We start from the raw sequence: 27025 nt of genomic DNA, 5'->3' as shown, positions 1-27025 counted from the left end.
TAACATGCAGTGGCATCCCCAGCCTTTAAATCAGGAAGAGGAGCAGCAGGCAGCCAAGCAGAGCCTCACAGAAGTTGGGCCACCTCCCTGCTGTGGTGCATCCTGGAAGGCCACAGAGGCAGCTCTCCTGGCTGTGCCCTCAGGGAGCCCTGGATAGGGAGTCAAGAAGACAGATTTACCCACCTCCTTTTACATCAGCGGTGCTGATGGCACACTCACTGTGAGGTCCGGCATAGACAGGATCTCCATCCTTTAAGAAGCCCAGATATCTAAGGGAATGCGCAGAATGGAATCATATGAAGCAAAAACTCCTGGATGCGCATGGTGCCACTTTATTAACTGATCGTGCTGGCCAGGAAACTGAGCGTTTGCTAGACTGTCCTCAGAGCCATCCAGGGTGTTCTAGAAGAGATTCTTGCCTTGGTTGGCCCAGGAGGTCCCCAAAGTCCTTTGGGACCCTTGAGATTGTGTTTCTAGGAGACCACTCTAAAGCTCTCTGAGGCCTTGTGTAACCAACCCAAAAAGGGAGTCTTCCAGCATTCTGGTGCTGTGAGCTTCTAGCTCAGTGCTTCTAGAAACTTCAATGTACATATAAATCACCTGGAGATCTTGTTAAAATGCAGACTCTCATTTACTTGGTCTGGGATGGGGTCTGAGAGCCAGCATTTCAAACAAGCTCCCAGGTGATGCTGATGCTGCTGTCTGTGGACCACACTTTCAGTAGTCTCAGGTTCTAGAAGATAGAAGAGGTTCTCAGTTCATCCTCCGAGTGCATTTGCCCTCACCCGGTGCACACGGTGACCAACCCAGAGGGAGGGCAGGAACATTCGCATCGCACAGATTTCCACCAACTTTTTCTGACACCTCCTCATAGTGCATGTCCTTTAAACATCTCAGTGGCCGCTCTTCCTCCACAGCTCCTCCTGGATGCCGGGGCCAAGGTGGAAGGCTCTGTGGAGCACGGCGAGGAGAACTACTCAGAAACGCCCCTCCAGCTCGCAGCCGCTGTAGGTAAGAGTTGCTGATTCTCAGTCTGGCCAAAGGTCTCCACCCCCCTGGCCCTTGATGTGTCTCTGACTGGATATTTGCTTTATTCTCTTATAAAACCCCCTTCTCTGGGCTTGCAGGAAATTTTGAGCTGGTTAGTTTGCTGTTGGAGCGTGGCGCGGATCCCCTGATAGGCACCATGTACAGGAATGGAATTTCTACCAGCCCCCAGGGTGATATGAATTCTTTCAGCCAGGCTGCAGCCCACGGACACAGGTAGGCTAGGATGGGCCAAAGCCACAAGGTCGCACGCAAGTGGTGCTTGTTAAAAATGCAGATTCCCAGGCCTACCCCAGACCCACTACCTCTCTGGATGTGGGGCCCACAGGCAGTCCAGGCCCCAGACCCAGCCAGATGGCCTTAACTGCTGGCTTTCTGCTGAGAGCCACCTACATGCAGCACACAGCCACGCAGACTGGCTTGTCTTGTCCTTTCCCGATCAGCTTTCACCCCACAGAGATGGCACTCTGCCAGTGTCATGAAGTGAGATGGACCCATTAAAAAGTAATAAAACCCCTCACATTTGGTTACACCCCCTTTACGTTTCCTTCAGGATCTACCCCATTTTTTACACACAACCCCGAGTAAAGCTGATACACTATGGGGAGAGTGCAGGCTGGCAGTGAAAGGGGCAGCATCCTAGAGCCTTCTAGATATTCGAGGAAAGCATTTAGTCACAAGTTGTCCTCAAGGAAACATGGCCAGTCGTGCCCTGCCATCTCCTCCATCCCCAAAACGTAGCGCCCGTGGTCAGGTCTCTGACGCCCCACCCCAGAGCTGATCCTCTCCTTCCCTTGTCCCAAGTGAGGGGTCTCCCCACTTGCCCCGCCCCACCCCCGCCCCAGCAAAGCCCTTCCTCTCTGAGTGTCTTCCTCTCTGGGTTTATGATTGACAGGAATGTGTTCCGCAAACTGCTCGCTCAGCCAGAGAAGGAGAAGAGTGATATCCTGTCCCTGGAGGAGATTCTGGCCGAGGGGACTGACCTGGCGGAGACAGCCCCGCCCCCCCTGTGCGCCAGCCGCAACAGCAAGGCCAAACTGAGAGCCCTGAGGGAGGCCATGTATCACAGTGCTGAGCATGGCTACGTGGATGTCACAATTGATATCAGGAGCATAGGTCAGTCTGGGCAGCCTTGGCTGCTGGGCATAGCTCAACTGCCAAGCTCTAGGTCTCACACACGCACACACGCGCACACGCACACACACGCACACGCATATGCATCCCATGGGGACCCAGGGGACTTCTCATGTGCTGGTTGGATCACTTCCTGGCTGAGATGCCCCCACTGTCCCCCTTGACAGCAGCATCCTGCCAGCCCCAAAGACCCATCCCCACATCATCTTTCCATGAGTCCCAAACTCTGGACCCTGGGAATTTAGAAATTTGAATCACCTGGGAGCTTGTCTGAATACAGATTGCCAGGCCCTACACCCAGAGGCTCTGCTGTTGAGGGTCTGGATGGATAAAGGCTGGAAATCTTTATATTTAACAATCATCCCAGGTGGCTCCCAGTGGTTCGGGAATCACTATTTTAGGACACCCAAATCCATGAAGTGGCGGCCGGGCAACAGTTAGGAGAGGGCATCCCGTCCTTAGCAGGGCTCCACCCACTGTGCTGCAGGGAGCAAAGCCCTCTCAGGAAGAGTTCGGGGTGGCCCTTCCTTGAGTGAGCCAGCCCAGAGCCATCTCCTCTGTGTGTCTGGAGAGCATGCTAGCCCAGATTCACCAGTGTAGTGGCATTAGCCCCTCAAGAGAACAGCAAGACCTAGCAATGGGCCTTACACACAGGGTGCAGCAGGTCAAGACAGGCTGAGGGCCTGAGGAGGGGTCCCCCTGGTGCTGTTCTGGAAACGGGCCTCTCTTGCGGGGTGGCTGTTCAGTATGTGGGGTGTTCATCCATTGCCCTAAGAGCCTCCTTAGTGTGATTATGAAGCTTGAGCCTCTGGTCTGCTTGTGATAAACAGTATATGACACGTTCCCTGTGCCTCACAGTGAGAGGGGAGAAGCAAATCACAGCAATCAGCAGCTGGAGAGGTTTCTATTAAAGGAGGAAGCCCTGATGAAGTGCCTGCAGATGGAAATGTCATTTTGCACAGGGGAGCAGCAGCAACATCCTCTATTCGGATGTAAATATCCGTCCTAGCCAGAGCAGTCGATGTGAGGTCCACCGATGGGTTTCACCCGCTCTGAGCTCTCATCTGGGCACAGGTGTGCTGTCTATCCCTGGGCAAGACTCTTTCCTTCCCTGAGATTCTCTCTCCCCAGAGGAGAGGAGATAGAGGGGAATGAAGTCAGAACCCAGAAGTATGTACTATGCATAAGTAGTGTGCATAATAATTCCAATATCCTATACAATGATTATATGTTATAAAACGCAGCCCCTAATAAGATGAGGAGCATGCAGACATGGACACCCGTGTTAAAGGAATTGAATCATGACCTTTAATTTCAACTTCTGCAAGTCTTTGGGGAAAAAACCAACACTGGCTCTATTCATTGAAAGTTAGTCTCTTGGTCTCATAATTGGGTAATTTCCTGGGGAAAGGCCAACTTCCAAATAAAAACACGCCTTCTCTTTTGGTTGTTTTCTGCCTCGCCTTCCTCTCCGCGCCCCTCCCCTCCCTGCTTCCAGGTGTCCCCTGGACCCTGCACACGTGGCTGGAGTCCTTGCGGATCGCCTTCCAGCAACACCGCAGGCCCCTCATCCAGTGCCTGTTAAAGGAGTTTAAGACCATCCAGGAGGAGGAGTACACTGAGGAGCTCGTCACCCAAGGCCTGCCCCTGATGTTTGAGATCTTGAAAGCCAGCAAGGTACCAGAGGTTTAACGCTGTTGGGGTGGTCAGCAGAGAACAAGGCCGGGGGTTCATGATCTCCATTAGTCCCTTAGCCTTTGGTGGGATCCCCTGTAGGCACGGCCACTGGTGGCGAATGGACCCCAGCTGGCTAAAGCTACTGGTGAGTCATCTCTGGGCAGCTGCTTGCTGAGCACCTTTATGCCCCCAGGCACTTGGACCCAGGGGACAAAGTAGAAAGATGTCTGCTACCCAGGGAGCGAGCACTAAAGCTGTGGAGATAACACCAACACGAGCGCCCCAAGGGCCTCTGAGGTGGTTTATGAAACTGTTCATTTGGGTGGCAGAGGGTCTGAGGGGTGTGAGATGGTCAGGGAGGGGCTGAGGCTGGAGCAGGCCTGCGTGGACAGACAGCAATCCAGAGAGGGGAGATGGGTGCAGCACCCTTGATCAGTGGGGTGCAGACCCTGCCAAGGTTTCTGGAAAGCCAGGCCATGGGAGAGGCTTTTCAGGGCCAGAGGACTGGCTGCGCCTCCGCTGACCCCTGGAGCTTCCCCTGCTTCTCAGGCCTCCTGGTTCCCGCTGCCACCTCCATTCCCAGCAACAGGGAAGTGCCGCAGCCCCTTCAAACATCAGTGCAGCCCTTGGGCTATTGTGAGACCGATTCTTAAACATCTCTTTGGGGTCATTTGTTAGGGGATACCACATTAGACATCCAGTCCCTGCCGGCGGGCCGTGTGGCATTGTGTGTGCTGGGGGAGAACTTGGAGAAGGGGCAGCCGTGGCGTGCCCATCCCCAACCAGCCATGGAGGTGGAGAGCCCAGGCAGGGGCAGCCATGACAGATGCCCCATCACTGTGGCCACGGGAAGCACCAGAGGACCAGTCTGCTGAGAGGCTCTGAGGAGTTTGTGCGCCCACCACCACATGCCCCATGGGCTTCTCTGTGGGCTCCGAGGGACAGGACAGCGTCGTGGTGGAGAGCGTGGACTCTGGAGCCAAAGGCAGGGTTCAAACCTGGCTCTGCCACTTCCTAGCCTTAGGACCCCAGTCGATTGACTTCACTTCCTTCTGCCTCAGTTTCCCCATCTGAAATGGGGACAATAGTTGTATTAACCTCTTAGGCTGGTTGTGAAGATAAAATGAGTCAGTGCCCTTCAAATTGTGCCTGCCACTTAGTGAGTGCTTGATAAGTGTTCTCTGTCATAAAGATGGCATCCCCAGGGGACATGGCACCTCCAGTATTTCCCCAAGGGTGTTCTGTGAAACCATCCCCTCAGCAGCGATGATATAAAAATAGTTAACACGCCAGTGCAGCCCAGGCACCAACCAGCCGTGAATACCGACCTGTGAACAGGCCAAATGTCCCCTCCTCTCCTCGGGGTCACGCTGGGTCTCCCCAATTTCTTGAATAGCCTAATTCACAAAGGCAATAAAATGTTTCCCAAACTCATTTGACCTTGGAACCTTTTTATAGTAAACCGTCTCAAGACACAAATGAAGATTTTTTTTAAATTAAAATATATATTTTGTTTACTATATGCCTGGAACTATTCTAAGCACATTATAAGGATTAACTCAATCTCACAAGCAACCTTTGAAAGAGGAACTATTCTTATCTCCATTTAACCCATGGGGAAGTCAAGGCACAGAGAGGATAACTAATTTGCCCAAGGTCACACAGCTGGTAAATGGCAGAACTAGGATTGAACCCAGGCTGTCTGGCTCCAGCACCAACCTTTTACGCCTTTGCTCCAGCACAGGCTTTGTAGAACTCTGGGGTCCCTCTGAGACAATGGGACCTGTGAAGTCTCAGGGGAAATAGGCCTCTGCACCAAAAGGGTAGTGTGGGTTCTCCTGCCAGGCTGGGCCCATGGGCTGCCCTCCAAGAGTGAAGAGGGGAGCATGGAGCTGCCTTCTCGGGACAGCTGGGGTGGCCCCACAGTAAGGCAGCTGCAACTTGGTGCATCTGCTTTCTGAGCCTCAGGGCACCTGGCCTGGGGTCCAGAGCGAGTCCCATTAGATATTCTCATTAGCACCCGTCCTTAGCGCAGGGTCTCAGGGCCCCTGCGCCTGGATGTCTGTTGATGGCAAGCTCCACCGAGACCCCAAATGGGAGCAGGTGTGTCGGCCCTTGAGCAAAGAGCCTCGGGGATTCCACAACAAGCAAAACCTGCTGGAAGCGGTTCAGAACCCAACTCGCCCCACCCCTCAGCCCTCAGCCCCCCCAACTTGAAAATAAATAAATAAATAAGGCGTTCACCTGAAATTACCCAGGAAACCACATCAGTGAAAAACATTCCTAGTTCTGTTCCCAGGGTCTGCTGTGCTAACTCGTTGTTGTTTTTTTGGTGTTTTTTTTTTCTCCCTTTCTTCAGACTATAATGGAAATTCCAGGAATTACTGAGGCATCTTGGGTATTAGGTGAACCTTATCTATGGATTTTTAAAGTAAACTTTGCTTTGAAGTATGACGTCCATACAGAAAAGTGGCCAGAGTGTAACTCCAGAGCCTAATGAATTCTCACAAGGCAAACCTACCTGTGCAGTCAGTGCCCAGACCAGGAAATAGAGCATGACCGGCACCCCAGCAGGCCCCTTGTGCCCCACTCAGCCACTGCCCCCCGCAAAGGGCAGCCAGCAGCTCTGATAACCACAGCTGGGGCCGGGAAGAAGAGGGTGTGGACTAGAGCCTGCTTCTCTCAGCTGTACTGAGGATCGAGGGCGGGGAGCCAGGGATGCTGGGGCAGGGAGAGGTCCTTGTCAGGAGGAGGCAGTCTGGGAAAGATGGCGCATGCAGGAGTTGGGTTTGCTCTGACAAGGGTGGCAGCCCCTGCTGGTGAAGTGTGGTATTACACATCATGTACACCGACCGCGGTGGGAGAGACAGAGGTGATAAATTTCCCCTGTGAAGTCGAGCATTCTCCAAGCATGAGTGATATTCCCGTGGTCAAAAGAAGACTGGAGAGAGATGGTGGCAGAGAAATTCAGAGGGTTGAGAAAGTGCTGCAAAGCTCTGCCCTCAGAATGTGCCCTGTTGGAGGATAGCCGTAGTCTTAGTCCTATTGGAGGGTAAAGTGCCCCATGGGCTCATAGCCGTGGCCACACCTCACACAGCTATCCGGCCTTGTTCCTTCTCCCTCCACTAAAGGATTCCTGTTCTGATCGCGTCTGCTGTTCTATGTGAACCAATATCTGGTTTTCTCAGAGTAATGGATAAGATTGCAGAGCTCCTGTAAATAATTTCACTTTATGGTCAGCTCACAGAAATGCAGCTGCCCTGCAAAGTGCCCTTCTCCCCTCCTCGATTTGTGAACATTCACACCTTATTTGAAATCTGGTTGCAGGTTTTTTGTGTTTTTTTTGCTCCCACTTCTAAGCTTTAACTTCAAAGGAATTGTCTCTAGATTTCCCCAGGAGCAAACAGTATAGTTATTTTTTTAAATACGTTTAAAAAATGGCCCATTTCTCCCACACGTAATTCCCCTGGGCGTTTACTCATTTGGTAGCCATGGATGCTTGCTGTACTGCAGTGGTGATGGAACAGGCATGTTCTTTATCTTCCTGGAGCTTACTGTGTCCAGGGGAGGGGCAGACAGACAGTCACCAAGGAAATAAATGAGCACAAGAGAGTCAGAACGTGATAAAGGCTGTGAAAAAAAATGAAATTGGACGATGACATAGTCTCCGAGGGTGGGACAGGCAAGGTCTGATGTAGACAGGATGGTCAGCAAGGTCTCCCTGAGAAGGTAGCATGTGAACAACCCCCTCAGTGAGCAAACGCTTCCAGCCACGCAGAGGTCTGGGGCCAGAGCCTTGCAAGTGAAGAAACTGCAGCTGCTGAGGCTTTTAGTGGGAACTGGTTGGTGTGTTGGGGCTACAGGAAGGACAGTGTGACAGAAGCCGTGGGACAAAGGAAAAAGTGGAGGAGAGAAAAATCAGCTTGCATAGGGCCCTTCTCGCTGGTGAAAAGTTTGATGTCTCTCCATGTGCAGTGAATGGAACACACTGGAGGTTTTAAACAGGGACGAGACTGATCTGTGGTTTTTTTTCTTGTAGTTTGTGCACTTTTTTAGTTTTTTAAACTTTTTATTTTGAGATAGTTGTAGATTAACATGCAATTGTGGTAAAAAAAAAAAATAGAGATACTATGTACTCTTTAGTCAGTTTCCACCATTGGAAATATCTTGCAAAACTACGGTAAAATATCACAACTGAGGGGCCAGCCCAGTGGCATAGTGGTTAAGTTTGTGCACTCCGCTTCGGCTGCCCGGGGTTCACAGGTTCGGATCCCAGGCACAGACCTACACACCACTCATCAAGCCATGCTGTGGTAGCATCCCACATAAAATAAAGGAAGATTGGCACAGGTGTTAGCTCAGGGCCAATCTTCCTCACAAAAAATAATATATGTATATCATAACCGAGATATTGATGTGATACCGACAACATGCAGAAAATTTCCATCACCACAAGACTCCCTCATGTTGCCCTTTTCTGGCCACATCCCTTCTGCTTACCCAGTGGAAACCGCTAATCTGCTCTCCATTTCTCTAATTTGTCATTTCAAGGATGTGATTGAAGTGGAACCCTACAGATGTAACTTTTTAAGGACTGGATTTTCTCACTCTGCATAACTCTCTGAAGACCCCTCCAGGTTGTTGCCTGTATCCGCAGTTCATTTCTTTTCATTGCTTAGTCGTACTCTGGGGAATGACTGTATCACAGTTTGCTTACACCCATCAAAGGACATCAGAGTTGTTTCCAGTTTTGAGCAATTACAAATAAGTGCAGTTACAAACATTCCTGCACAGGTTTTTAATGTGAATATAAGGCTTCGTTTCTCTGGGATAATTGTTCAGGAGTGCAATTGCTGGGTTGTATGGTAGTTGCATGATTAGTTTTTAAAGAAACTGCTAAACTGTTTTCCAGGGTGGCTGCACCATTTTACATTCCCAGCGGCAAAGTATGAGCGGTCCCATTTCTCCGCATCTTCACTGTTTGGTGTTACCACTAGTTTTTATTGTAGCCCTTCTGATAGGTGTGTAAGTGATATCTCGTAGTGGTTTTAATTTGCATTTCCCTAAACGGCTAATGATGTTGAACATCTTTTCATGTGCTTATTTGCCATCTGTGTATCCTCTTCAGTGAAATGTCTCTTTGTATTTTTTGCCCGTGTCCTAAGTAAATTGTTTGCTTTTTTACTGTTGAATTTTGAGAGTTCTTTCTATGTTCTGGAGACTAATCTTTTGTCAGATATGTGGTTTGCAAATATTTCCTCTCACTTTGTAACTTGTCTTTGTATCCTCTTAATAGGGTCTTTCACAGAGCAAAAGCTTTTAATTGCAGGAAGTCTAATGTACCAATTTTTCCTTTTATGGAGATTATGTTTTTGGAGTCAAGGATGAGAAGTCTGTGCCCAGCCCTAAATCATGAATATTTCCTTGTGCTTTTTTCCCTAGAAGTTTTCTAGTTTTCTGTTTTACAGTGAAGTCTGTGATTCATTTTGCATTAATTTTTGTATGAGGTGTGGGGCTTCCATCGAGGTTCCTTTTTTTTGCTAACGGGTCATCAACTGCTCCAGCACTGTTTATTAAAAGGCTGTCTCTCCCTCGTTGAATTACTTTTGCACCTTTGTCAAAAGTCAGTGGGGCATATTTCTGTGGGTCTACTTCTGAGTTCATTTTGTTCCATTGATCTGTGTGTCTGTCCCTCCACCATTACCACATAGTCTTGATTACTATAGCTATAAAATAAATCTTGAAATTGGATAGACTGATTCTTCCCATTTTATTCTTCTTTTACAAAATGATTTTATCTATGTTAGTTCTTTGTCTTTCTATATAAATTTTAGAACAAACTTGCTATATCAACCAAAAAATCTTGCTGAGATTTTGATAGGAATTGTGTTAAACCTTTATATCAATTCAGGGAGAATGGGCATCTTTACTATGTTAAGTCTCCCAATTCATGCACCTGGTATGTCTCTTCATGTACTTAGATCTTCTTTGATTTCTTTCATTAATATTGTGGAGTTTGCAGTGCAAAAGTCCTTGTTTTGTTAGATTTACACATAAGTGTTTCATATTTTTTGAGCAGTTGTAAATATTATATTTTTAATTTTTTGTCTATGTGCTCATTGTGGCATATAGAAATATAATTGATTTTCGTATGTTTATCTTGTATCCTGCAACCATGCTGAACTCATTTATTAGTTCTAGGAGTTTTGGGTTTTGATTTTTTTTTTGAGGAAGATTAGCCCTGAGCTAACATCAGCTGCCAATCCTCCTCTTTTTGCTGAGGAAGACTGACCCTGAGCTAACATCCATGCCCTTCTTCCTCTACTTTATATGTGGGACGCCTGCCACAGCATGGCTTGATGAATGGTATGTAGGTCCACACCTGGGATCCTAACCTGCAAACCCCAGACTGCCGAAGCAGAACGTGTGCACTTTGCTGCACCACCAAGCTGGCCCCTAGTTCTAGGAGTTTTCTTGTAGATTTATTGGGATTTTCTACTTAAACAATCAGGTTATCTGCCAATAAAGACAGTTTTATTTCTTCCTTTTCAATCTGGGCCTGGATTTCTTTGGGGGGAATTTTTTAAATTATGAATTCAGTTTCTTTAATACTTACAGAGCTTTCCAAATTATCTATTTAATATTGGGTGAGTTGGGGTACTTTGTGTTTTTCAGGGAATTGGTCCATTTCCTCTTCATTGTCAAATTTATGTGTGTAGAATTTTTCATCACGTTACTTTATTATGCTTCGGATGTCTGCAGAGTCTGTAATGATAGCGCCTGTTTCATTCCTGATTTTGTTAATTTGTCTTCTCTTCTTTCCCTTTTCAGTCTTCCTAGAGGTTTGTCAATTTTATTCATCTTTGCAAAGAGCCAAATTCTCTGTTTCACTATTTTCTCTACTATTTTTCTATTTTAAATTTCATTGATTGCTGCTATTATATTTATCATTTGCTTGCTTTGGGTTTACTTTGCTTTTCTTTTTCCAGGTTCTTGAGATAGAATCTTAGATTATTGACTTGAAACTTTTCCTGGTTTTTTATGTATGCGTTTGATACTATACATATTCTTCTCGGCGCTGCTCTGGCTGTGTACCACAAATTTTGATAGGTTTTATTTTCATTTTCATTCAGTTCAGTGTACTTTTTATTTCCCAGTGTAATTTTGTTTGCTTTTTGACTTAGGGATTATTTAGAAGTGTGTGGTTTAGTTTCTAAGTGTTTGGAGATTTTCCCGTTATCTTTCTGTTCTTGATTTCTAGTTTGATTCCATTGTGGTCGGAGAATATGTTCTGTATTATTTCAATCCTTTTAAGTTTTTGAGGTTGGTTTTGTGGGCCAGGATATGGTCTGTCTTGGTATATATTCCATGGGCACTTGAAAAAGACTGTTTTCTGCTTTTGCTGAGTGGAGCGTTCTGTAAATGTCGATAAGATTCTGTTGGTTGACAGTGTTGTTGAGTTCTTCCATATCCTACAGATGTTCTAACTAGTTATTCCATCATTTGAGAGAGGGGTGTTAAAGTCTCCAGCTGTAACTGTGGATTCGTGTATTTCTCCGTTCAGTTCTATCAGTTTTCAATTCACATATTTTGCAGCTCTGTTGTTTGGTGCATGCACATTTAGGACTGCAATGTCTTCTTGGTGAATTAACCCTTTTATCATTATATAACACCCCTCTCTGCTTATGCTAGTTTTCTTTGCTCTGAAGTCTACTTTATCTAATATTAATATAGCCACTCTTTTCTTTTGATTGTTTGCATATTTTTCCATCCTTTTCTTTCAACTTGCCTATTTCATTTTATTTAAAGTGAGTTTCTTGTAAATAGCATGTAGTTGGACTTTTTGTCCACTCTGCCAATCTCTGTCTTTTAATTGGTGTATTTAGACTGTTTATGTTTTATTCAATTATTGATACTTCAGGGCTTAAGTCTGACATCTTATTTTTTGTTTCCTGTTTGATCTGAGTTGTTTCTCTCTTTTCTTTTTCCTGCCTTCCTGTGGACTACTTGAACATTTTTTAATATTCTATTTTCATTTGTCTATACTGTTTTTGAATGTACCTCTTTGTCTAGTTTCTTAGGGGGTTACTCAAAGTATTACCTTATGTATACATAACATCGCAGTCTACTGGTATCATCATTTGACCAGTTCAAGTCAAGTATAGAAAGCTTACCTCCCTTTTTGTCCCTTTACCCTCCTTCATTTATGTCATAATTGTCTTTAAATATTTCATCTACATACACTTAGAACCACATCAGACACTATTGTAATTTTTGCATCAACCATCAAACACAATTAGGAAACTCAAGAGGAGAAGGGAAGCCTGTTATGTTTTCCCATATTTTTGCTTGTCGTGTTCGTTCTTTCTTCCTGATGTTCCACGGTTCCTTCTTGTATCCTTCCCTTTCTGTTTAGAGAACTTCCTTCAGCCATTCTTGTAGGGTAGGTCTTCGAGTGGCAAATCTCGTAGTTTTCCTTCATCTGAGAATGTCTGATTTCCCTTTCATTCCTAAAGGATATTTTCACTGGTTATTACTTGCTTGATTTTTTTTAAATCAACTTACCTTCCCTTAATTGTATTTAGAAAGGAAACGTTATATTACGACCGTAAATAAAAAGTCCCCATCACTTGCCGTGAATAGACAGTACATATCAAAATAAATGGGTGATGATTTAAACGCACTCAAAGTTCATTATGTGTTCAATTTCATCTTGTACACAACTCCAGTGGGGTGAGTGACAGACTCCAGGCTACGCTGACCTCATGGAACCCCGCTGGGGGCAGGCAGCCCTCCCCCCTCTTTTCCAGGTCTGCTCCAGGTGAGAGAGGCTCCACAAGGGAAGGGACCAGTTGGAGGGACAAATCGCTGTTGACAATGGATTGAGGCAGCAAAATCACTGCCAGTGTCCCCAGAAAGTAGCAGTAATTCCACATTCTCTTGATTCTAAGATGAAGCTATTTTCACCTTTTAGCATTTCTCAGTTTGAAATGGATGTGTATGTTTAACATGATGAGCTTTTTTTCTCTTCCTAAAAGCTGCCATTAATTTTATGACATTTTGGAATTTAGAAAAATAGAGATTAGTTTGAATTATGAGAAATTGCTGTTTTTTGGGTTAAAAATGGTCAAGTATTGGCACTTCCCTTTGGTTCAACCTAATGGTATAACGTGATGCATTATCTTTTTTAGCTCTCATAGCAGGTGTTCTTTATCCACTTTGGAAGAGAACACCAAAGCCCAGAGAAGCTGAGTAACTTTGCTAAGGTCACAGAGCTGGTGAGTGAGGACCAGGACTGGGACATACCTCCATCTGGCCCCATTGTCCATGTTTTTATCACTACATAGAACCTCAGCCTGAGCGCCCTATAAAGGACCTTTGGGGTTAATCATAGTGTTCCTTTCAGAAGAGAAGAAGGTGTTTCAGTATCTTTGTAGGAGAGGAGTGAGAGATCAGAGGCAGAGAGGTGAGATGTCAGCCCCAAAATCCACAGGAGTCCATCTTAGGAGGGTCTCCTGGTAAGAGTGGCATTAAGAACTTCACTTCATTCCCCTTTAGTTCTGTGTGGCCACACAGTTTTGAGTCCCGAGGACCTGAGGGCACCCCATGTGCACACCCAGCATTTCTGACAAGACACCAGAACAGCAGGTTCACCCAGCGGCATGCCAATAGCAACTGCTAACCAGGCGCTGTGTGCTCAGGCCTGGCCAGACGCCCACCTGGCCGCCCCACACCCCCCTCCTCAGGCTTGCCCTGGCCTCCAAGGTCAGAGCCTGCATGTAAAGACTGGCCTGCTGCCCCTGAGGTTGGAGTCTTGTCACACCTTGGACCTAAAAGCACTGTGCTTGAATGTGCTGCTCAGAGGAGAGTATCAGCATCTGCTCCAGCACAACCACCCCACCCACCCCCGCCTCCAAAACAGAGACAGCCTGCATTGGGCTAATTCAGCTCTGCTGTCTTCAGGTTTGGTCCAGAGCTAAGCAATCTCATAGAATAACCCAATTCACTGCCCCAAACTGACCATTTAACCCAATGGGTCTCACCCCACTGTCGCTGTCAACTGATACTAATTACAGCCACCCCGCCTCCCTTGAAGGAGCCCTCCTGGAGTCCTGATTCGTTCTGGGTGCTGGGTAACCAGAGTGAATTATGCCCACAACCCCATCACCTAAAGGAAGCACACAGGGCAGTGCGCCAAGCAGACACCTGGACAAACAGATGAATTGAGAGACGCACTGGGGAGTTTCTCTTAGGGCTCTAGTCTCTGAAAGAGCAGTGGCCGGAAAGGCTTGGAAAAGGCAGCATCTTTGAAGCTGACGTTGGGCGCATCATAGCGCAGGCACCCAGGGCCTAGCCAGTGCCTGGCCCTTCATAGATGCTCAGTAAATAGTTGAGGAAAGAATTAGTGAATGCGTAGCTTAGGGTGTGGGGAAAGGTTCATATTCATGGAACCTTTGGGGGATAAGTGAATAAAGCCCCGATGACCGTGGATGGCCACTTTAACCCTTGACCCTTTCTCTTTCCTCTTCTCACCTGAACGTCTAGTGCTTTCCTCATAATGATCCTATTCCCTCATTGGGCAGGTCTTTAATAATAGACTTTATTTTTTAGAAAAGTTTTAGATTTACAGAAAAATTGATAAGATAGCACAGAGTTCCCATATAACCCCTCCCCACTTTCCCTCATTATTAATATCTTACATTAGCATGGTACATTTGTTATAATTAATGAACCAACATTGATACATTATTATTATTTAAGTCCCATACTTTATTCCTATTCACTTAGCTCTTATTTAGTGTCTTTTTCTGCTCCCGGATCCCATCCAGGACACCATATTGCATTTAGTGGCCGTGCCTCCTTGGGCTGCACTTGGCTGAGACGGTTTCTCAGACTTTCCTTGTTTTAGATGACCTTGACAATTTTGAGGAGTCCTGGGCAGGTATTTTATAGGATGCTGTCTAGTGGAACGTGTGACGTTTTTCTCATGACTAGCCTGGGATTACGGTTTTCGGGGAGGAGGACCACAGAGGTCAAGTGCCATTCTCATCACATCAAGGGGACGTGCTATCACTGTTGATGATGACCTTGATCACCTGGCTAAGGTCATACTTGTCAAGTTTCTCCACCACAAACTTACTCTTTCCTCACCTTTCCAAACTGTCCTTTTTGGAATCAGGTCACTCTGTGCAGCCCTCACTTAGAAGTGGGTGGTTGTGCACCTCCAGATAATGTTTAAGTATTTGAGCGTTGTCCGTTTGGAACAGGCGTGGCCAGCCCTTATCTTTACTTACTCGGGTGACATAGCACACACTGAAGTTAGGCAGCGAGGTCGAGGTCGAGGTTGAGCTGTGAGTCCTGGAGGGGAGAGGTCTCGCCCTGCCTGCTTCTGTCGCCTGGGATACAGCTCCTTTCACAGTATGGGACGCCTCTTGGATGGTTAATAAGTACCTATTGAATTGACTTGAACAGCCACCGCCACCAAAAACACAAACCCCACGGAAGAGTCCACTGGCAGCTCACGTCCCTCTTACGGGCCACCAAGTCCAGGAAATGCATTTTCATTCCTTCACCCTGAGTTGATTAGACAGGGCTGGCTCACCAGCAAGGCTCACAAGACAAATCCTGGTGCAGAGGAATGAGACCAGCGCCATTCATCATACAGTCTGTATGGAGCATTTAGCAGGTCACAGGCTTCATCTTTTTCATGACCAGCAAGTATTCATTGAGTGTCCACGGTGTGTCTGGTAGTCTGAGGCCACAGGGATGATGAAATGTGGTTCACCTGAGGCAAACTCTAGACAAGGTGTATTAGTGTTCTATTGCTGCAGTAACCAATCACACAACTTACAGGCTGAAGACAATACCTGTCTATTATCTCATGATTTCCGTGGGTCGGAAGCCAGGGCACAGCTTCTCGGCTGGGCTCTTCGCTTAGGGTCTCACAGGGCCAAAGCAAGGTGTCAGCTGGGCTGTGTTCCCATCTGCAGGCTTTGGGGAAGAATCCACTTGCAAGCTCATTCAGGTTTGGGTAGAATTCATTTCCTTGTGGTTGTAGGACTGAGGTCTCATTTTCTTGCTGGCTGTCAGCTGAGGGTCCCATCTTTCTCCTGGTGTTGTTGCCTACTTTCCCTCTGAAGCTCGCCATGTGGCCCCCTCCGTCTCCAAGCCAGCAGCAGCTCATCTGATCCTTCTCAGGCTTCCAGTCCCTCTGACTTCCTCTTCTCCTTCATCGCTTCTGAATTCCTCATCTGCCTCTAATTTTAAGGGCTCATGTGATTACATTGGGCCCTCTAAGATAATCCCCGTCTTTTAAGATCAACTAGTAAGTAACATTAATTATTCCTGCAAAGTCTTTTTTGCCCTCTAAGGTCATATATTCATGGGCATGGCATCTCATGGTATTCACAGTCCCAGGGATTAGGGCATGCCATCTTCTAGGGGGCCATAATTCTGCCCACCACTCAGTGCTTCTCCAACACCAGTGTGTATGGGGATCTGCACCTGCAGAGCGTGTTCACGTGGATTCTGATTCAGTGGCCCTACGGTGAGAGTCTGCATTTCTCACAAGCTCCCAGGCGATATTGCTGCTGCTGCTGGTCGATGGAGCACATTTGAGTGGCAAGGCTTTAGACCAGAAGAAACAAATTTACAGCCCCCAGCCCAGGTCAAACCCAAGACAAAATTTCAGTACATGAACCCTGTGGTTCTCAAACTTTAGGGAGCATCAGAATCACCAGAAAACTTGTTAAAATACAGATTACTGGGCTCCACCCCCAGCATTTCTGAGTCAGAGCATCTGAGATGGGACCTGAGGATTTGCATTTCTAGCAAGCTCCCAGGTGATGCTGGTGCTACTGGTCTGAGGACCACACTTTGAGAACCACAGCATTAAGCCATGAGACAGGCAGTCACTTTGTGAGTGTTAAGTGAGAGGAGCATTTAACACCCTTTGGTTATAAGGCATCTTCTTTTAAAGCAGAGTCCCTTTTTCCATCCAATATGATTGTGTCTCCTTAGGCGCCTCTGCGGATCACTCAGAGGTGACATGGTGCCCTTTGGTGTCTCACCCACTTTAATAGAAGGTTTGGATGTTCCTCTCCTAGGTTGAGCTGTATCCTTCTGCTTTGGGAGCACAATGAAGTCGATTTCAGAATAGCTTGAACCACTGACATCATTAGTAGTCCCAAACCCATCTTTTAAAATGAAAAATAATATTTATTGTTTTTAATACAAAAGCAACACTTTCTTGTAGAAAATATAGATAAAAAGAAAAGAGAAAACATCATAATCCCACCCAAAAGTAGCTACTCTATTCTTCCAGACCTTTTTCTATACATATCTGTCCAAATATATATGTAGGGTTTTATTTCCAAAAATATATGGTACAAACTGTGTTGTAACCTACTTTTCTTAATATATTGTAAATGTCTTTCTGTCTAACCCCCCTTTTTGGCCCCTAGTTTCAACCCCCCTCCCCCAACAAAAAACCTCCAAATGCTGTGATGCCTGGCTTCCCCTGGACACCTGCAGTAGAAGGGAGATTAATGAACAGCAGGGGGCCCCAGGGGGAAGGAGGCAATAAACCTAAAGAATGGGGGTCAACAGAAACAGGCTCCTTCATGCCTGAGCAATCAGGGGCAGCTGGAGTTTTGCATCACAGAACTGTTTCCTTCGCTTTTTTTTGAGAAAATGATTCAGCTGAGCGCTCCTGGATCCGGAAATGCCCCAGGACCAGAATCTGATTCATAAGAAAGTTGAATGGGGAGCATTTGTGTCTTGGTGCTGGAGAGCACCATCCCAGGATCGAAAGGGCTTCCTGCTGCTAGTTTCAGGATAATTAGCTATAATCAGAATTTTGGAGTATTGATAAAGGTGTGTTTGGGATAAAAACTTAGTTTCCATTCTGTGAGTTACAAAACCTGCTTTCCAATGGATAGTAAATGATGAGGGCAAGAGAGAAGGATTCAATTACAAATTACGCCTTCACCAGTGACCCAGCTGGAAAGAGATGGTGGACTGACAGAGCGAGCTGGTCCAGGGCCTGCTAGGGCAAACTGCATGCATCATGTCCAGGGGACTTGCTCTTGGAAGCTGCGATCAGTTTGTGGGCTCCCCTTGCCTTGGGGGGGGCGTGTTCCTGTGCAAGAGTTTGGACAGGCTGCGCACGGGCCCCAGCAATGTGAGCTGTTCTTTCTTTTCCGCAGAACGAAGTGATCAGCCAGCAGCTGTGCGTCATCTTCACTCACTGCTACGGGCCCTACCCCATCCCCAAGCTCACGGAGATCAAACGGAAACAGACCTCGAGACTGGGTGAGTGTGCTTCACTGGGCCGACGGGCCCTGCGCAGCGTGGGCTGTGGCTTTGAGGACCAGGGGGAGGCGAATGTCATCAAAGAAGGAAGGGCGTATCCAACAGCAGCCAAGATAGATACAGGAGCCAGGCAGGTGAAGATCAGGATGTCACCTCTATTACGGGATAACTGGAGGACATACCCCAGGGATGTGGACAGAGAGATGCGCCAGGGCCTCGTTCCTCTGATGGAGCGTCTTTCTCCCGCAGTCACAGACAGTGATGGACTGTGGACTCCAGAAGGCCTCCCCAGCTCCAGCCCGTGCGCTCCCTGCAGGCAGGTCGAGGCCAAAAGAAGGCCGCGCTCTGTGACGCAGCCCTCCCCTAGAGCCTCCCCTCTAAGAAGTCCCTCTTCCTCCCGGAGGAGGAGCAAGCAGGGGACAATGACAGGCCAGCAGTGTTCCTCTAATGGAAGTCCATGGGAGGGAACTAGGAGGAGAGGGGAACAAGTGTCCCCCCACAACACACACACATTCGAGGGGAACGTACCTGAGCCCGGGAGATGGGACGCTCTGAAATCGCATGAGAGTGGCAGTAACCACATTTTGTTCTCCTTGGGCACTTGGTTGATCCGGCCCCAGCCGAGCACTTGATTTACCCATCTCAAGTGATGCTCAGGCCACCCCAAGAGGCAGGCGCTGTTAGTCGCCCCATGTCACAGCTGGAGAAAGGGGGGCTCTGCCGTACCTGCACTGTCAGTTCAGGCGGAGCTGGAGCTTGAGCCCAGGTCCGCCCAGAGACCTAAGTCCATCATTCTGCAGTCCCAGCTTCTGGGATTTTCCAGGGGAACATTTCCATCCAGCACCAAATTCGTTTGGAGAGTCCTGGGGCTGTTGCAGCCTGGTAGATCAGTCTGGAAAAAAGACAAAGAAATACTGAACTGCCTTGAAGCCTGAAGCGTGAGCCTTCTCTTGCAAGGGCCTGTCTGCTTGCTGCCTGGGGAGTTATAAAATATTAAAGATAAAGGGTTCCTTTTCCAGTGAAGGTTTGGGGCTTTCCTCCTTCCTATTTCCTTTTTTGAAAAGATTGGGAAACGTTGGAGAGATGGAAGCATCTGAAAATTCTACTCTTTAGCAAAACCACTGCTTTCAAAACAGGTGATCTAGTTTAAATAATTGGAAAGGCTGAATTCACGGAACTGTTTTATTTTTGTTCCTGTCGTGAATAAGTTGGTAATTTAAGTGACCCAGCTTTTTGCCAAAATGAAAAACTTAGCAGCCAAATCAAAGCTTATCTGTTTTTCTTTACACCCATTCATGTGGGCAAACCAGGATGTACCAAAACCACAAGTATTTCTACCTTGTAGAAAATAGGTGTTAATTAAAATATCATCAGGGCAACAAATTATAAAGACCAACCAAATTAATAGACTTCAGAGGTTGGAGGTGACATTCCCAGGACATGGTAATAATCTCTGACATCTGGGTGCCTTACAAGGTACCCTTAGTAGAGCAAACATTTGCAAGGGCTGTTTCCTAAAATCTGCTTTCCTGTACCTCCCGGAGAAGAGGGAACATTTCCTCCATCTGAACTTGCCAAGATCTCTTTCCCTAGCAATTCAAAGGGCCTGGTTTTCAGGCCAAGCATTGGAATTCCAAGGGTTAGCACCAAGAGAAGGAAGGCAGGCCTGAGAGGCTCGAAGCTCACGGTATGAAAGAAGAAAGGCAGAAGATATAATGATTAATAAATGGAATGTGGAGCATGCAGTGTTTTCATCTTCAGTGCATCATTTCCATGCTAGGATAACTAAACGTGGCCAATAGTGGTTCTTTAGGGACCTGCTTTAAAGAAAAAATAAGAATAATCAGTGACAAGCGTCCCAAATAGGCATCTGTAGAGGGCCAGACAGGTCATATAAATGAGTGAAGTGTAAACAGTAGGGAGTGGTGGGGACTGTGGCAAATTGGAGAGCACATGGCTTTTTTGTGATACTTGCCCTCCCAGTGAATTCTGGGAGAGAATGGTGAAAAGGTAGGAGATATTAGCAACTTGGGCAGCAAGCGTGGGGGCTGGTTGGAGATGGACAGTGCAAGTGGGAGAGAGGGAGCAGAGGGAGGCAGGGTGCTGAGAAGAGAGAGAAAGTCACACCAACAACAGTCTTTAAAGCAAGCTGAGAAGTGAGTTTTAGGCAACTCTGAGCCTTCCCTATAGTCTCTCTTCCCTTGGATAGTTTTAGAAGTGTTTTTTTAAATAAAAAATTGTGAAGATAATGAGATTACAGGAGACTTTGACTTTTTATGCTTTTTTGATATATTTTAAATGAAAACTTTTTTTAGATAGGAACTGGTGAGGGAGCTACACGTGCTGATAGTAACAGGAGAGGAAGACCAGCAGGACCACCATCTGGGGCAGCACAGGGGCTGAGGGGCCATCCCACCTTCGAGGGCCGAGTGAAGAGAATCAGCCGGGAAAGCAGATTCTGGGTCCAAGTGACAGCAGGGTCTGGGCAAATGGGGCCAGGCTGGGGGTCCAACAGCTGTGGGGGTGAGGGGTCACAGCCCCCAGGAATCCAGAGGGCTGGTGCCCACCATCAGTGGTTTAGGACAGCCTAAACTCAGCCTTAGGGAGCAGCTGGGGTCTCATTACAGAGTAGCCCTTTAACCCCTGGGAGGGCCCTGTCATCAGCAAGTGGGTCCCCAGGCTAAGAAGGGGCCTGATGTGCCCGACAGGCTCTTAGAACAAGACTCTGAAGCAAGGGTCTCAGCGTTCTTTCATTCATTCAAAAAAATATTAATTAAGCATCTACGATAATGGTCGTGTCTATTGAGGAGTAGTTTGTGTCAGCCGTTTTGCTAAGTGCTTTACAGGATTCATTTAATGCTCAGTACAGTTCTATGATGTACCATCCCCATTTTACAGAAGGGGCAACTGAGGCACAGAGAGGTTCAGTGACTTGCCTAAGGTCACACAGCTAAGATTTCTGGCCCCAGAGCCCACACTTTTACTATACTCTACCACCTTTCTGTGCTAGACACAGAGGAAAGGATGTGAAAAGGACAGATAAGGTCCTATCCTCCCAGAGCGTGCAGCCCCGAGGGAGAGGCAGACAAATAGACAGTGGATACACTGTAGCAGTGAGGCCTCAGCAAGGGCAGTACAAGCCCCATGAGAGCCCTGCTGGAGGATGCTCAGTCGGTCTGGAAAGGGCAGGGAATCAGGGTTATTGATGGAAGGTGTCTGCACTGAGGCTGGAAGAGCATGTAGGGGTGCACCAGGTTTGGAAGGGGTTGGAAGAGTGTTCTAGGTAGAAGGAACAGCATATGCAAAGGCCCAGAGGTAAGAGACCCCATAGCACTGGTGGGGAACAGCCCCATATGGCTCAGGCACACATGCAGTTTGACAGAGGGTATGACTCGAGAGAGGCCAGAGAAGACAGCAGGAGCCCAACCTCAAGGGGCCTTGTTAAGAAGTTTGGACTCTATCCTGGGGACACCAGGGAGCTATTGACAGGTTTACAGCAGAGGAGGGGCGTGATCAGATCTGCCTTTAGGAAGGAAGACTCTGCGGTGAGGGGTACCATCGGATTGAGGGGGCTGCGAGTGGAAGCAGAGACCAGCAGAGGCTCTTGCAGGTCCCCAGACAAGAGAGGACGTGGTCCTAACCCGGGCAGTGGCAGAGGGGACGGAGAGAAGTGGGGGACTCGAGAAACACTTAGGAGGAGGAAAGGGCAGTGTCTGCGATGGACTAGGTCTGGTGAGCCCTGGAGAGGAAGGTGTCCTGTTGCCTTCAGATCCCTGGCTTGGGCACCTGGTGGGTGGTGGTGCTGTTCGCGGGAACAGAGGCACTGGGCAAGGAGCGTTCTGCGGGAAGAATCTTTTCCACATGAGCTGGGAAGGCCGTGCATCCTCAGACTCAGGAACTTGGGTGCGGACACCCAGAGCGGTCATCTTAAATTTAGAGACTCCGGTGAGCTAACACGGCGGGTGACCTCGTAGGAAGCCCCACCAAAGGTTGGAGCCATGTTGCCCTCTTACCTGGGTGGGGCCTGACTTAGGAACTGAGCCGGGTGGAGCCTGGTAGGAGCAGCGGGGGGGGGGGGGGGGGGGGGTGGTGTGGGTGGATATTCCCAACAAGGCAGAATGCTGAGCTGAGGACAGACGGGCACCCTCAGCAGGCGCAGGTCTAAATGGCTAAAATGACAGGGAAATCGGAGGATCTAGTGCTTAACGATGCAGGCCCTCCAATCAGAATGTCGGAGTTCAAATCCTGGCTTCTCCACCTATTACTAGCTTGAACAAGTCACTATAACTTCTTTGTGCCTCAGTTTCCTCAAATGCACACCCGACAGTGGTCCCGATCTCCCAGGACTGAATGAGTTTACACAGTGTGGTGCCAGCTTGCACAGTGCCTGGCACCTCATAGGTGTTCTGTAAGAGCTAGTTCTCTGTTCTTGGTTATTATTGGAGACGAGGGCAGGGGACTGGCTCATTTGCCACTGACCTGGGGAAGGAAGGGCTGGGGTTTCTAATCATCTGGAACACAGGGGCAAGGAGCAGCTCTTGTAAACCACTTCCACCGGGCAGGGAGTGTGTTGAGCCCCGAAGGAGGAGCGAAGGTGGGGTGGGTGGCACTCTTAGAAGCCAGGTGGGCAGCTGTGTACCTCTCGCACCTGAAACTTCTGAACTCAGGCTGTGGGTGAGTCTTCTATGGGGAAATGCTAGTTTTCATCCAAATAAGCTATGAAGGTTTCCTATGACAAACTGACTTTCAGTGACTTGAGTGTTCCTTGATCAATTCTATTTCCTGTTTGGTCACCATCTCACCGATGAGTGTTTGATCTCTATGGCCTCGCTGTCAGCTCTTACTAGCACTTTCCAGAAGCAGAATCCAGACTTCACCCTTCTCTCCGCTAAAGCCACCCTTTTTCCCTTTCCTGTTCTAGATCCTCATTTCCTTAACAATAAAGAAATGTCCGATGTTACCTTTCTGGTAGAAGGAAGACCATTTTATGCTCACAAAGTGCTGTTATTTACAGCGTCTCCAAGGTATGTATTGTCAGTCTTGAAAGCGGCTGAATTGTGAGTGTGGCTGTCGATCTGGCTGTTCTCTGGAGTTCGATTTTGGTGTTGTCTTCACTGGACTGGTCGGTTATCTTCTCAAAGTCAAGGATTCAAGAGTACAGGGCATTCGTACACCCGTGTTCGTAGCAGCGTTGTTCACAAAGCCAAAAGGTGGAAGCACCCGGGTGTCCATCGGTGGCTACATGGATAAACAAAGTGTGGTGTATACATATATCACTCAGCCTTACTAAGGAAGGGAATTCTGACCCACGCTACAACGTGAATGAACCTTGGGGACATTATGCAAAGTTCAATAAGCCAGTCCCAAAAGGACAAATAGCATGTGAGTCCATTTGTATGAGGAACCTACAGTAGTCAACTTCAGAGAGACAGACAGTGGAATGGGGGCTGCTAGGGGGAGGGGGAATGGGGAGTTCTTGTTTAATGGGCACAGAGTAAGTTCTGGAGATCGATTGCACAACAATGTGAATATGCTTAACATTACACTTAAAAACGGTTGAGATGGTAAATTTTGTTAAGTGCTTTTTAGTACCATTAAAAGAAGGAGTACAGGCAGCCACTGGCGTGAACAGCGGCAGCTCTGTGGGACTTAGACCAGGCAGCGTTCCTCCGGGCAGATGGAGCCCCTACCAGGCGCAGAGCGTCCTGAGCAGAGCGTGGGTTGGGTTTTAGCTCCTCAGCCAGGTGCCCTCATGCAGTGTACAACCGAAACGTCATACACAGCAGGCTGGAAAGGTCTGCTCTCCAATGTCGGGGAACTTTGGCATTAGCCACCCAAGTCTGGAAGCTTGCTTTTCCCTAACTGGAGTTGACGGTGGTGGATCTCACCCTCATGCTGGCCCAGCTACTGCCTGTCCTCCTTTCCATTTGAGCTGCGATTGGGCTGACCACTTAGAACCACATGATCCAGGGACCTGAAGAGAAATCAGTGAAGCTGGGCACAGGAGAGAGTGATGCTGAAAGGAGGAGGCAGGTCTCCGGTGGGGAGTAGAGGATCAGGACACCGGGAACCCCGAAGCAGAACCCACTTCCAGGAAGATGAATGTGTGTGACCAGCCCTCCTGGGTTCCTAGAAGCATCCTGGCATCTCCAGTGCCCCTAAACTAAATACAAACCCCTGCTTTGCCACCACAAGAAAAACATGCTGTCCCTTGCATAGTCCTTGGTTGTGACACTGTAGAAAAACTGGATCAATATTGTACCAAAGTCAATTTCTTAGTTTTGACAAAGATGCCGTGGCTGTGTAGGATGTTAACGTTAGGGGAAGCTGGGTGAAGGGCATCCGGGAGCTCTCTGTGCTGTCTTTGCAACTCTTCTATAAATTCTATATTTCAAAATTGAAAGTTTAATTTTAAAAAAGACACATCTTGGTTTATTCCTAAATGTATTGCTTATCAGTGTGTGAGTATCAATTGACAGGGTCTATACCCACAAGGAGCATATAGTTTAGTTGATGGCAGGAAAGTACCTCTAAAACCCCAGACAGAAGGTCATCCAAAGGTCATCCATAGGAAGATCATCAAGTGGTCAGCAGATACTGATTAAATACCTACCGTGCCCCAGGTCCAGACTGGCGTAGGCTCTGAGGATGCAGCAGAGGTGGAAACAGCAGGAGTCCCTGCCCTCATGGAGCCAAGATGTGTGGATGGAGGAGAAGGGAGGACAGGAGCTGGAAAGCTCTGAGGGGACCAGGCTCAGGAAGGACTCTATGAAGGAGGCAGCCTTTGTGATGGGCCTGGAAATATGGACGGGGTTTTAAAAGGCATTCGTTCTTCTCCAATCACCTGTTTGAGAAATAATTTAACAGTTCAAAACGCTGTTTTTAACTTTGGAGTTTTAACCTCCAATTGGATTATGGCATCGTATCATGGGAGCATTAAATTAAGAAATCTGTGGATGTACCATTGTTGTATTTCAGGGTGGGGGGATACAAGATATTGCCTGTTTCTGTCGTCAGAGAGCTGAGTTTCTCGCAAGCTGTGGATGTGTTTGTGAGTCTTTCTCTCTTTCTTTGTGTTCTCATTCAGGTTCAAGGCGCTCCTCTCCAGCAAACCAACAAATGACAGCACCTGCATAGAGATCGGCTACGTGAAGTACCCCATCTTTCAGGTGAGCCCTGCTGTGGCCTGGAATGCCGTGTGGTGGGCGCGCTCTGACCCTCGCCTGGGGATTGGCCGATGCAATGAGTTGTTAGCCTCCTGCACTCCCGGCCTTTCCCCACTGCCCCTCCCCCTTAGCACCCATTCATCCCTACAGCATTAATTGAGCACCTACTGTCTCCCTGACCCTATGCTGGCGCGTGGGGACACAAGGATAAAGGACATTCCTTTCCTGGGGTCTCACAGTCCAGAGGGGGCAAGTGAGTAATTAGTCAGTTACAGTGGAATGTGGGGTGTACGAGAGGGGTGAGTCCACGTACTGTGGGGAGTCAGACCACGGAAATTGGGGAAGGCCTCCTGGATGGGGTGTTCGCTGAAATAGTGTAGGCTGAGGAGAACCACAGGAAGGCTTAGGGCTTAAGAAAGGGGGCTAGAACATTCCAGGCAGGGAACAGCAGGTGTGAAGTCCCAGAACTGTGGCCGAGCCCAGTGTGATCAGGAGCCCGTGGACTCTCAGGGGATTCAGTGCATTGTAACACTGGTCTGAACCTAACGTCAACTGGAGGGGAGGGTTTCTTTGTCAAAGGCCCGATGACATTACCATGTCTCCTTCCGTTTGGCGGAAGTTGATGCCCTTAATGCTGGGTTTTGGTTTATGGGGCATTTCTGAGGAGGCGCGGTGGCTTTCTTCCCTTTTCTTCCTTCCTTCATGCCTGATTCATAAATCCCGCCCTGCAGCGACATTCTCGCAGCTAATAGGAGCTCACGCCCCAGCTGGCTTTGCAGCCACGTTTCCAAAGCTCCCAGCCTCGAGCCTCGGCCGGGGCGTGAAGCCTGGTCGGCTGCTTCCGTCCCTATAGACACAGGCCCGTGGGGGAGGGTGCTGACCCTCAGTGCTGTCCTCCCACCGGCCAGGGTTCCTAAGCCAGTGTGAGTGTCCTGGGGAGGGAGTTTATACGATTCTGCGCAGAACCTGTTTCCTCTGGGTGAATTCAGGAAGGACAGCCCTGGGAGGAGTACACAAATGGGTGAGACTCAGGCCGCCCAGGGAGACTCATGTTCCAAGAGGGTTGATGGGATAACCGGGAGGCAAAGCCTGCGATGACCAAGGTCACGGGGTGGCCTCCTGACCTGGACTTCGAGGGACAGAGCTGCGTTCCAGGGTTGAAAGGCCACATTCTTCTGCTTAAACAGCTGCACTCTCCTGTTTAAAATCAATGTCCTTCCTGTGATTGGACACACAATCATCCAACCTTTCTGAGCCTCAGTTTCCTCAGCTGGTGGATAGGAGAGAGAGGCTGTTCCAGGGGGTGGAACAGCATAAACAAAAGTACAAAAGTGGGAGGTCATGGATTGTATTGGAGGGAAAGTGGTTATCAGTCTCTTTGGCTGGGTCTTAAGGTATGCTGGAGACTGAAGCGAGCATGAGCTGAGTGGAGAAGGCAGGCCTGGTAGTGGCTTTTCTCTCCACCACTGACCCTGGTCCCCCAGATCCTGCTGTTCAGAGGGCTGCCAGGAAGCCACCATGCCCTCACACTAGCCCCAAAAGGCTGTTGAGGTGCCTGCATTTCCACCATTAGAGACACACTCCTTTGGTTATATTGAAACTTCAAAATAAAGAACCCTTCCCGAATAACCATGGGCAAGACACTGTCTTCTCTGAGACTCGTCTTCCCCATTTTTAACAAGTTAATC

General features: G+C 48.1%; 1 protein-coding gene across 5 annotated transcripts in view; it reads left to right on the top strand.

Moving 5' to 3' along the window:
- The window catches only part of ABTB3 (ankyrin repeat and BTB domain containing 3), a 301218-nt gene that overhangs the window by 258659 nt on the left and 15534 nt on the right, over nt 1–27025 (top strand). For 3 of the 5 annotated variants that reach the window (XM_044781106.2, XM_044781102.2, XM_070507007.1), the window contains 7 exons: nt 918–1011; nt 1128–1263; nt 1943–2163; nt 3680–3858; nt 18066–18171; nt 23093–23195; nt 25259–25340. In XM_044781106.2, the coding sequence (XP_044637041.1) occupies nt 918–1011; nt 1128–1263; nt 1943–2163; nt 3680–3858; nt 18066–18171; nt 23093–23195; nt 25259–25340 (921 nt within the window). The remainder of the gene's footprint in view (nt 1–917; nt 1012–1127; nt 1264–1942; nt 2164–3679; nt 3859–18065; nt 18172–23092; nt 23196–25258; nt 25341–27025) is intronic. The other 2 variants (XM_070507006.1, XM_044781113.2) reach the window with 1 other exon arrangement.

This window comes from Equus asinus, chromosome 4 (genome assembly GCF_041296235.1).
Source record: "Equus asinus isolate D_3611 breed Donkey chromosome 4, EquAss-T2T_v2, whole genome shotgun sequence".
Taxonomy (NCBI): Eukaryota; Metazoa; Chordata; class Mammalia; order Perissodactyla; family Equidae; genus Equus; species Equus asinus.
The sequence above is the reverse complement of the archived record's forward strand: the minus strand, read 5'-3'. Positions and strand labels throughout refer to the sequence as shown.